The 12,927-nt window shown below is 32.4% G+C and overlaps 1 protein-coding gene across 1 annotated transcript; it reads left to right on the forward strand.

The window, feature by feature from the left end:
- Positions 1–9,827: 9,827 nt before the first annotated feature.
- LOC120197667 (probable aquaporin NIP7-1) lies at positions 9,828–12,353 on the forward strand (the record flags this gene model as incomplete). The annotated part of the gene is made up of 5 exons (XM_039199109.1): positions 9,828–10,022; positions 10,099–10,323; positions 10,410–10,604; positions 11,976–12,037; positions 12,129–12,353. Coding segments are annotated over 5 exons (900 nt in total), but the record flags the coding sequence as incomplete, so codon positions are not given.
- Between the last annotated feature and the right edge of the window lie 574 nt (positions 12,354–12,927).

Genomic DNA, 12,927 nt, shown 5'->3' on the forward strand with positions numbered 1-12,927 from the left:
CACAAGGCTCTTAACATTGTGGTCGTGGGATCGAGTCCCACAGAGGGCAATTCATAATGGAGGTCTTCCACAGAAGCTGCTCTCAATCTGGCGTTAGAGACAACCTACTACTCTACCTCCCCTTATCCCATTACATATGAGAATAGGGTCAGTTAATTTTATGTTTTAAAAAAATAATTGAATTGATATACATACACATACCAATATCTATCAATATTAGAGAAAATTATTAATTTATTTGTTGCATTATTTTCGCATCTTTTTCTATATCAATATCTCGAGAAGATATCAATTTAATGAAGGCCTAAAAGGAATATTTTCGAACATAGAATCTTACCTCTCTAAAGAAAACCATGATCTTTTGATATAACATCTTACATGTCCTTTGTGACATGTTAGAATCAACTGACAGTTGATCATAATAACCAGGTCTATCTGTTCTGTCAACTTATGAATAATCGTCATATTGAATATTATTATTCAATATTGATTTGAAAAATAAAATCTAACAATCAATTCGTACATTAATATTGAAAATATTGCATTCAACAGGTTTGGACTTCATTTTCAATTGTTTAGAGTCTTTCTCTATATTTGAGATTAAACTTTTTATATAATATAAACTAAAATAAAATTATATTTCGAAAGATTTAGACCAGAGATCAAATTGACTAGACTTTTTATTCTCGATTTAATCATAAATAAAAATAAAAATAGTTTAAAAACTCATACAAAAGAAGAAAAAAAAAAACAAAAAGAGGGGCATTTTATTAAAATATATATAGTTTTTTTTATATTGAAAGTATTTTCAACTTGAACTGAATAATATTTGGGAACATAAAATTTACTATTAGAGCATAAAAGGCCAACAACACTTTGGAAAATTATTGAAAAACAAAAGAGTGTTATTATACCATCTAACTATGTAGCACGAACCTAATGACTTTAGTGGTAAAAAATTGTTATTATTTTTTGAAGTCTCGGGTTCGAGCACTAGGGATGGTAGGGGTACAATCGTTCAATGTCAACGGTTGAGAATTATCTTTAAACATATATTACCTTGTATTTACTCTAATATTTACTATTTTTAAAGAAAATCATACTGAAATTTTATAGATAATATTATTGAAAAATAATTTAAATTATAAAACAAACATAGAAGGTAAAGAATTACAAAGAAAAACAATTGAGTAGTAATGTTACTCTTCCATTTTTACTATACCACTCGGTTATTTTTCTATATACAAAACCAGGTTACATTTTTGTGCGGGTAAAGTATGTATAATCCCTTAATAGATACAAATAGTCAACGAAACTTTTACACATCGAAAAGTGGCAAGATTACTGTAGGGTAGACTGTCATTTTTTTGTTTCCCTTCCTCGTTATAACTTATAAGGGTAAAATTAAAAATTCCTCACATATTTTACTGTCAAAATTATTCTTTTAAAGATAGTGATTTGAATAGTAACATAGAAAAATTCACAGAGAAGTGGTAATTTTTTATACGACTTGGGAAAGACACAAAGAGCACTTTTCGTCTTTTGTCATTTTTTCGTGTGTCGTATGCACCCATAGACGCTCATGCATTCCCTATGTAATGGAAAAAACGTTCAACCTTCGTGAAGACGTCAAGTGTTCCATGTGTCTCCCATTAAACACAATACAAATCATCTCATTTGAGAATTAGATTATGGCACATATATTGTCACTATTTATATTTTCCTCTCTAAAGTTTCATCCGTGTCTGAAAGAATCATGACAACAATATTTTTGAAATGAGATCTGATTTGACTCGGTTTTAAATTTAATCTAATTTTTTTAATGAATATCGAACACAGAAAAAAGAATCCAAAAACAAGAGATAAGAGGAATAGGAAAGGATAGAAACAGCAACTGCATTAGACAACAAGAATACATATATCAAATTAATGGGTCATGATAGAGGCGTATATGGAAAAGTAAAGTTAAGAAGATTAAGGTTAGCAAGTAAAAGACAGTGGGAGAGCACTGTGGTCGAGGTGGGGAGTAGAGCTGCTTTCAAACCCCAAACCGCAACCCTAGTGTTTGACATATATCATATAGAAAGATGCAGCATTTCTTATTTTTTCCACCTACTTTCTGCCATACCCTAAACCCAATGAATATTATTACATTATAATACTAACAATTCCTTGCAGCTCTATGCCAACACACATATACTCATCCATATACACCATATGCATACATGACTATGCTACCTACTGATACCTTCCTACTAATATAATAAAGGAATTAAGTAATACAAACTTTCATCTTTTAGTTTTTGTGTGAACTATACTAAATATCACTGGACATTAGATTGTATATTGATTTTACTAGTAACTTTCAGTTACTTCAAATTTAGTAGTGAACTTTACTTTGACATTCAATGTAAGCATTGAGTCATTCAATCGTTAATGGTGTGAAACTTTAGTTTATATATCAATTTGATTATTTTCGGTCAATCTTCGTCTATCATACCAATAATAAAGCTTTCCTATTTCACTCATATTTATTCTCCTATGATTGTTTTCCCCCCTATGAAATTCAGTTAAAATAAACGGAACTCTATCTAAGTGTTCGGCTATCTAATGCTTTGATCTCCTTCAAGGACCTTCCGATGATACTAGTTTCGAGGTATGTTCATCTTCTTAAAAGAATACTTATCATTGTTTGAATTTTCTTGTAAATATCGTACGATGACGAAGAATGATTAACTAACAATGACCAAATTGATAATCAAATTAAAGTATAATGACTAAAATTGAAGCGTTTTAAAGTTCGATAACAAAATCCATATACAAAATAAAGCTCCAAGCCAGCATCAAACTATCATATCACCCGACTGTGAATGATATAACAATTTACTTACATCAAACCCAAAACTAAAGTTGAAGTTAAAGCTTAATGGCCATAATTTTCTCTATATTATTAAACTTCGTTTTGAAGTGGAAGTGTGGGCTTGTTGAAGTGAATCCCCAGAGCCGAAGTAGGGTGGGAGTTAGCGTAATATAGGAAAGGTGCAGTGGTAGGATGAAGGATCCAAATCCTTGAAAAGTTGAATGTACACTTCCAACCAACCAAAAAAGCAAACATAACGCATTACGAGAACCCCATTAAATAGAATATGGAGATTTGTATTTGGGGGGGAAGATTGAGGCCAACAGTGGTAGCCAGCACCGGCTAGTTTTGGCTTCTAAAAGTTTAATGTCTTTTAGGGGGAGATGATGTCCTTTACTACAACTTCAACACGTGAGATGGCACATTCCCCCACTCTTCCTCTGCTTCAAATATCCCACCCTCTTGAGTCTTTTTCTTACCGCAACTTCATTCTTTGTTTTTCCATTTCTTATTTTACTTTTTATAACCATTTAGTTTAATCCAACATCTTTATTTTATGTGATGTTTATCTCGTCTCTTAATCATGATATCGAGGGCATGATTCGACTCATGAAATTGACAAAAAAATAATAATAATCAGTTTCTATACAGTTTAAATTGATAAAATGACACCCTCAGATAATTCGACTTGATTCTATATAGTTTGATCGATTTTTCAATTGGACATATGGCTTTGTTGGTTATTTCATTCAAATTCAGTCATATTGGTTTAGAATATAAAAATTGGTCTGTTATTATTTATAGATTAGTCAGTTTAGTTGAAAAATTGACCAAAAAACAAATTGCTTATACTTAATTAACACAATATTAATACTTTGAGGATTTAATTAGAATGTTTAGGAATTTAAGAATTGATTTTGAAGTCTAGCACTAGTTTAAGGACTTTTATTAGAATTAACCTTGTTTTTTTGTTTTGACCGTGACCCAACGGTTAATTTCTTTTTTCCCTTTTGTCTCCATTGCTGCTCAAAATCCCACGCCGGAAAATAAGAGAAAAAGGTGGGTTTGGGCAATGCCATGCCACCTTTAATTCCATATGCACAGCTAAAGAACAAGCAGCAGAAGCTGAAGATGGGTATCCATCTGTACTTGATTCGCAACATAAACAAATACGACCCTTCGCGTTGACAATCAAATTTATTTAGCTTGTCAACCTACAATTTACTATTACGACCCTACGCACCGACACTTACAAGAAGAGAATTATTATAAAACCTCTCAATAAAGATTGAGAGAATGATATGGGCAATTCTTCATCACTCTTCTCTCTTCTATCTTCTATCTTCTATCTTCTGATGGAGAAAAGATATTGACAACGACCAATACCCGTTCTTCCATTAATTGTAATTCTCCACTCAAATCAAAAGGGGTGAACTATCTATAACCGACATAAACAAAGTATTCCATCAAATAACTAAAAATAAATAAAAGTACCAAATCAGGAACCATAGTTTTACCACCAAAGTACAAGCAAAAAATCACAAGATGGGTATCCAATCCATATGTACTTAATTTACCACACAAACAATGTCAAAAACGTTTTTAAACAATCCCTTTGATAGCCTGATTGACAAGTTCGACTGTTTTGCTGAACAAAAACAACAAGCGTTGATGGGATTGGAGTTTACCCATGTGTAATGAGTATCCAATGATGAATGACACACCGTTATTATTCTCTTATTAGGATGCCTAGAAGCTAAGGGAGGAAATTATTAATTGATATTTTGAAATTTAGAAGGTTGTTGGCAGAATTTTGTGGGTGTCTTGTGGTGTGAAACAGAAGACAGGGGGATTGGATTTCAAAGGTGTGGGCGGAGTGGAGTTCGTATCTTGCTTGTTGGGTTCGGCAATGACACCCAGAGGAGGCAGGACTAGGACACTTGAGAGACACGCATGGTCATTTCAAACACCAAAAGTAGGGGTCACAATCACATGACGCTCGCAGACTCGGGGAATTTGCGTTAGGCTGTATAATATTTTAAACATTGAACTTTAATTTACGTATTAATTTGGTCCATATAGGTAGAGATGGCAACCGCAAGGTTCCGGCCGGGTATTGGTCTCCGTCCCCATTTAAAAATTATGTACCCGTTCCCGTTTAAAAAATCGCGAGGATTTAAACGGAGATATTCATCGGGTAATCGGGGAAAACCGCAGGGAAACGAGTATCCCCGTTTAGCATAAACGGGTATCGGGCCGGGTATCGGGCCGGGTATATATATTTAAATTAAATACATAAATATTATATATATATATATATATATATATATATTAATTTAAATTAAATTTATTAATATTATATATATATATATATATAATTATTATTTTTAATATTTATCGGGCCGGGTAATTGGGGCGGGGATTACGAAACCCGTCTCCGTTTAGTATAAACAATTTTTCCCCGTCTCCGTCCCCGTTTATCATCCCCGAACCCGACCAATTTAGTTTGGTTTTTTGATTTTCCCCGACAAGTTCGGGTTTTTTTGCCATCTCTACATATAGGAAAATTGTCAATTCTCTCGATCATCGTTATTGGTCAATTGATGTCTGTCATCGGTCATCATCCGTGACAAGAGCAATATTAAAACGTTCGCATTTAACTTTTCTTTCTTCTATTTAGATTAATTTTTCATGAGACTCAATCAACATCGATAAAACTTCATTTAAAAGTTCAACATTATAATACTTCAATCTTCTCTGACAGCCATTCAATTATTTTCTAAAGAATGTTTGTCACCGTTTTGATTTTCGAATAAACACCTCAAACCTCTTAAATCCTAGAAAGCCCCAAGGCCTCCAACCATGAAAGAAAGTCTTTCACCATTTTGATTTTCAGGGAAATCACTAAAATTCCTCAAATCCCGAGAGCCCTCAGTCATGATGGATTTTTTGTGTTTTAACAATGTTTTAGGAAAATTCAAACTATCATATAGTCTGTCGTTAATGATTTAATGATTCGGTACTTTAATTGAACCTAGAATTAAATTTAAATCCTAAAAATCCTTGGTATTTGTGATAGTTTATCCTGCAGGTTATATTGTTGATGCAGAAACGATAGTTTGTATTGATAGCAATAGGACGAGAAAACATTCGAGGCTGAGCAACACAACAACTGCGTACATATAAAATTAAGACGCAATAAAGTTGCATGCGGCTCGTTGCGTTAGTCCAAAACCAACTGCTAATTGCTTCCCACCCTGCACTTATTTTATTTTATTTATATCGCTTCATTGTTCATAATTCCGGTAAGCTGTCAAATGGACGATCCTTTTGGGGGCCTACTCGCCTCCTTTCACGTAGATTTGTCAACAAATCATATGCCAATTCCAATGCACCTATGCCCTATGCATCTGTAATACCCATAATAACATGAATGATAATGAGCAGTTCTGCGGTGCGGTTCCTTAGTATACGGTTAAAATAAGGTGTTATCGGTTTTGTTATTATTTTAAATAATAAAACCAGTAAAAAATGATCGAAAATAATATTATTTTTACCGGTTCTAATTACCTATATAGGTAAACACGGTAGAAAAAATTCGGTCACAAAATAATGTCTTTGATAAAATGCTACCTATATAGGACATTTTTTACCGGTTTTGTTATTTAAAATAATAACAAAACTGGTTACGCCTTATTTTAGTCGTATACTAAGGAGCCGCATGTGAGTGTTTCCCAATTATAATAAAACAAATTGAATCAATTTCTCCTCAAGTCATTCGAGGTTGACTCATCGCAAGTCTTTCTCATGTCATACTTATATAGAATAAGTAAAATGCACTCAATGCCTCACTAGTAACATTACTTAGCTATTCTAGCTTCACTTTTGAACCTTTTCTTTAGTTTTAATTTTTTTTTTGATCTCGATCTTCATGTTCATCATTTATACATCACATACATTCTAAAGCATATATTAGTATCTTACTAACGTAGGCACAATCTAATAATGAAGTTCATAAAAATTCTATCGATACTTATTTGATACTAAATTCATTTTAAAACGTTAATGCTAACCGTTAAAATGAATTCTTTTACAAATCTTCTAAACATTTCCAATTTATTTCAAATGGTCCTTCGCAATTTAACTTCAATTACAAGAATCTAAAAACATAATCAAGCATTCTAATCCTACATTTAATCATTACTTTTCAACTTCTTATCCATTTCCACTTCATTTCTAAAATTTTCATATTCTGACAACTTGCACTACATTTAAAGAATCATTATTTTGTATTACTATACAAACTGAAATTTAATTCCATATCTTTCGTTTGAAACTAGATTCGAATACAAATCTAACCATATAAAGCACTCCTTCTAATTCGATTTGTACAATTTATAGTAAATTTCTAATCTAATTTCCAGAATCTGTTTTGATCAGAATTTGTTGCCTCGTTTTCTGACCTATCATTGATTAAAAAATCATATATTTCATTATACAATTCGAAATCAATCATTGTTTGTTTTAAACAAAACTAGATTTACATAGAACACAACAGTATAAAAAATCATCTCCTAATCATTTTTATAGAATTTTCTGGTAATTTTTCAAACTTATTGCGAGATTAAAAAATCTAAACATTTTTCATTATTTTGCATCTTTAATTTCTTCAACAATTCTTACAACTTGCATCTTGGTCCTTTATCATTTTTACTTATTCAAGTCAAACTCCAAACATTTCAGCATTGTAAAATATATTCAATTCAACACCTTCACATTTACATAATTACAATTCAATCCATTATTTCCTAATCCATTCGAATTCAACCACCACACTTTACCAAATCTGCAATTTGATCTTAAATCAACATTCTAACTTAAAATTCAGCACTCAAATATTAAATTTCAACATTGAATACTAAAGCTCCCAATCTCTTAATAACCTCCCAGTGGCCGAACCTAATGAAGAAATTAGGGTGTACTTTTTTTTTCCAATTTCAAGCATGATTTCAAGTTCCTATGATTAAATTCATGCAATTCTAATCATTCAACCACCAAATTCAATCATAATTCAATCAATTCTCCATAAACCCTGCCTTGGCCGAAACTTATTTATGGATTTCTAGGTGGTTTTAATCATCATACAAGCATGGAAATGATTCTCCAACATCAACTACATCATAATCCATCCTTAATTCATCAAAACCTAACCTCCTCTTCATCCATCCAATTTATAAAATTCATCATCCAAGCATGATTTCCATGAAATAATTATACCAAATGATAGAGAATTTCAAGTAGAACAATTTTCTATTTCATGTTTTCATTCAAATTCCTACTAAATTGGCTTGAAAATCAAAAAAAAAAAAAAATCTTACCTTGTATTAGGAGTTCACGGCACTTGAAGAGAAAGTTGAAATTCTCTTGAAAATTCTTCATCTTTCTTTTTTAAATAAATGAATTTAAATTTTATTTAATGTAAAAGTACCAATTTACCCTTAAAATTAAATATATTTACCAGTTTATACTTGAATTTCATGATAATTACTAAATTATCATGCTTTCATCATCCCTTACATCATATATGAACAAACAATTTCTCATTTTTTCAAATTTTACCCTTGAAATTTTTTCAAAATTACAATCTAGTCACTTAAATCCAACGGTTCATATTTATCATGGAAAATTATCTTAAATCCAATGATCCACATTAAATCCTTCCAAATTAAGATATGGAAATGAAATTCTTGACATTGCCTTACCATCCTTCAAAATATCTCATAAATCCAATTCTATCTGATTATCCAAAAAAAATTCGAACTTCATCGCTTTATAGCTTTTAATTCAAAATTCGTACGAAAAATCTGATTCCCATGGAAACGTCATTTTTGGGGGTAAACTATTCATTTACGGGACCATATTACATAACTTTTAAAAATTACACTTTGGTCCCTAAACCTTTTCCAATTTTACACTTTGGCCACTAGACTTTCAAAATTTTCATTTTGGTCACTAGATGAAATTTTGGGGTATTACAACATCAACCTCTTAATACGTTTCTTTATTTTCATCGTTTATTTATCAATGTCTTTGTTACAGTTATAGTTTCAAACAAATTGTTTTCATTCTTATTCATTCCATTCTTTTAATAAACGGAGTACAATACTTTTCAAAAATTGAATTTGTTGATGGGAGAAATAGAATTGTGTTGGTTTTTTATGGTTCATTCCTTTTGATTTCAACGGAAAGCTATATACATTTGTTTAATCGAGAGAAAATAAAAAAACGATCAAGAGAATGTTATTGCAAAACATATATTTGACATAAAATCATCTCAAGTTTTATGCTCTCTGAAGATGTTATTGCAAAACTCATAAAATGAGTCAATTTAATATATTTTTCAAAAAGAGAATGTTATTGTTGATCGACTGACGACACATTTTTTATACAATAAGTCTTTATACAATGAGACAAAAAAAACCCAACAGATCCTGTCATGGTGAATTCACTTTTTGTTTGGTATTTGAATTAAGTTTGATACGAACTTATTACGTAACTTCATTGGTAAAAAGAAATGTATTTTTTAAAGGATTTGAATTTGAATAGTTACGTCTACAAGGTGTATGTGTTGTTAGTGTTATGAACTCAAACAATTAAGAATTACAAATAAATTGGTCTCATTAGTTCAGCCAATCCCAAGTAGCACAAGAAATGTGTTTTAACCTCACAAATGCCACAATTCATTGTCAAACTTCCACCATCCCACTTGAGCAGCTGAAACTGCGTGAACAACAAACAACTCAACCACATTGAAAACTCACCCTTGCTATATCAATGACCCTATTACCTGTGCCCAAGAATCTATTTTTAATTTACCTTTTTCTACTATACATCTTCTTTACACCTTGCCTTTAGGCTTGTTTCACCCTTTTTTATTTCTATATATACAACAACAACATGACACTGATTTGTCTTGAAAGCTTCCCTCATCACAATGAAACATTTCTTCAAAGACAATGATCTCCCCACCTCCATTCCCGACAATGAATCAATCGGTCATGAGACCGGTTCTAGCCCTACGTCACCCAATGCGGATATTTCGATCGAGAATGCCACTTTCCGTTGCTTCCCTCGGGGCAAAGATCTCGACCCTGCTCGTGCGGTAAGAAAACTGATTCCGCGTCCGGTTTATTTACACAATGACGTTACTTACTCACACATGTACATGTACATTACAGATCTTGGCTGAGATGTTGGGGACATTCATTTTAATGTTTTGCATAAGTGGGATCATTGCGAGCACTAAGCAGCCAGAAGGAGGGGAAGCTTTGCTGGAGTATGCCATTACGGCCGGGCTAACCATCGTCGTTCTGATCTTCTCGATAGGATCGATATCCGGTGCTCATGTGAACCCGGCTCTCACCATAGCCATTGCAGCATTTGGCTATTTCCCTTGGTCCAGGGTGCATTTAACAATACCTTGGCCTATTATACGTAATTTGCAGGTGAGAAGATGCATGAAATTTGTTTGGTGTTTTTGGTTGAACAGGTACCGCTTTACATATTGGCACAGATTCTGGGGTCGTTATTGGCAACATTGATGGGAGAGTTCATCTATGGCATAGAATCAGAGCTTATGTTGACGCAACCGAGCCAAGGGTGTCGATCGGCTTTCATGGTTGAGCTAATTTCCACGTTCATCGTCGTTTTCGTTGTTGCGGCAGTCACTCAACAATCAGAATCTGTAAGGGAACTGCCCATATTTACTCCAATATTAATCAGATATTTTTTTAGAAAAATTAAACATCTTATATATATAAATAAATTAAACGATGGGTAAAACACGTCATTAGTCCTTATGTTTTAATAAATTTTGATATATAGTTCTTTTTAGGAAAGGGCATGGGGGCGGAGCAAGACGATTTTCGGACCGTCCCGACTCTAACCCAAAAATTATAAGTTTCTATCAGACTCTATCTGATCCTAACATTTTTTATGTTTCATTCATCCTGAATGCATCTTAATTTTTGGGGTAAAATTATGTCTCGAGATGATATGAATATTTTTGTTTATTTTTATTCAACAAGATAGGAGGATAATTGAAAATATATATAGAAAGAGATATTACAAAAATATCTCTAAATATATATGATAATTATAGTAAAATCCACAATTAAATCGATTCGAGCAGATCCGGGGCTAGGACGTTGGAGGCCCTGTGCAAATTCTTAAAAAGAGGCCCTTAGTAAAATTTGCAAAGCTTGAATGTAGTATATATAGGGAGATTGGTGATATTACTAACTCAAATCCTAACGGTGTGGGATAGGGAGATCATGAAGATGAGCTCATTTCTCGTAAAGTAAATTTAGACCCAAAAACAAAGTGAGATTTTTATTGTAATAAATCTAATTTTTTTGCGGCCATTGCTATTCGAAGGCCCTGTTCCGTCGCTCAAGTTGATCTTGTCATAGCCCCGCCTCTGGATTCTAGATTTTTTACGTTATATTTGACCTCAACTAAACCCTAATTTTATCTTTTATAAAATTTATCCAAACTCATCTCGAATCTAAATTTAAAATAAATCTATAAGACTGAATCGAAATCTGTTAAATTCGAATAATTTTACCCTTCCTAATTATTAGATAAAAATGTTTAAATGAATATTCTTACTTTTTTTTTGAAAAGGAATATTCTTACTTTTCTAATTTAAAAATTCTAGTTAAATACATTGTAATTTTGATGTGGACCGTCGTGCATGAAGGCTCTAGCCTCTAACCGCAAAAGAACTTGGGAATTTTATATCTAGTCCTTCAAAACTTTGTAAATTTTAATTAGCCATCCTCAGAATTTTTAGAAATTGTCATTAGCCCTCCCAAAATTTAAAAAAAAAAACTTAATTAAACCCCAAAACTATTTTGCCAAGCTCAAAAATGATTTTCTTTTGAAGTTGATGTTTGAATGAGTGTACCAATAGTAAATTTTGACGAAAAATATTAATGATGTCAACGAAAGAACTATTATTTTTCCAATTGAATTTATTAAAGTACAAAGATCGACATCATATTTCGACCAAAATGAAAATAAAAATCCAATCCATGACCCTGGAGTTTTGCAGGTTGGTCAAGTATCTGGCTTGGTTATTGGAATAGCCATTGGGCTTGCAGTCCTGATCTCAGGGTACATGTACACGCATTAAGCTCTTGGTTTCTTTCAACTAGGCCAACTGCTGAGAATGATCAACGCTTTCCGGTTTCGATATTCCTTGCAGGCCCGTTTCGGGAGGATCGCTGAACCCCTCGAGGTCCATAGGACCGGCGATCGTCACGAGAAACTTCGAAAACATCTGGATATATCTTACTGCCCCGATAATTGGAGCTGTCCTAGGAGCCCTCGTGTATAAATTTCTGCATCTCCACGGCCAAGCCTGTGGTTCCGGTTCCTCGCCCGACAGCAACATGCTTAGCCACTCCTTGGCTTTTGGAAGGAGCTAGTGAAGAAGACAGTTGATTTTCTTCCTGTGTGGGATGGAAAAGAAGTCATGAGAAGCATGGTTGAACCAATGGTATTATGAAGAAATATTGAGTTTCTCAAAACATACATGTTAAATTTTGCATTGTTACAGATTTATTTATTAGTTGATATGAAATGTTAGTTATATATTTCGATTTTGGCTGAATTTCTCAAATAATGCAGTAAAAAAAATTATTTGTTCGAATAATACAGTCGACAGATTATTTTTTGAAATAGGATGAATGCTACAGTAAATTTTTTCTACTACATTATTTGAGAAATTTAGCCGATTTGGATTTTTAAAATTTTTAATCCATACATATAATGTATCTAAATTTGCGAGTTTAATTAAGAAAAGAAAGGGTAAGAAAACCAACTTATAAAAAGGTACTTGGACTTGAACTTAAATTTTTAGCTAGATTTAGCACTTGTGTTGTTTTCGATACAACGGTGTAATATTAGATATGATTTTAAAATAAAAATTAATTAATTAATTAAAATAAAAAAATGATAATTATGTACTAAACGTGTAATTTAACCTTAATTTTATTAATAAA

The sequence above is a fragment of the Hibiscus syriacus genome, unplaced genomic scaffold (genome assembly GCF_006381635.1).
Source record: "Hibiscus syriacus cultivar Baekdansim isolate YM2019G1 unplaced genomic scaffold, ASM638163v2 tig00004779_pilon, whole genome shotgun sequence".
NCBI lineage: Eukaryota > Viridiplantae > Streptophyta > Magnoliopsida > Malvales > Malvaceae > Hibiscus > Hibiscus syriacus.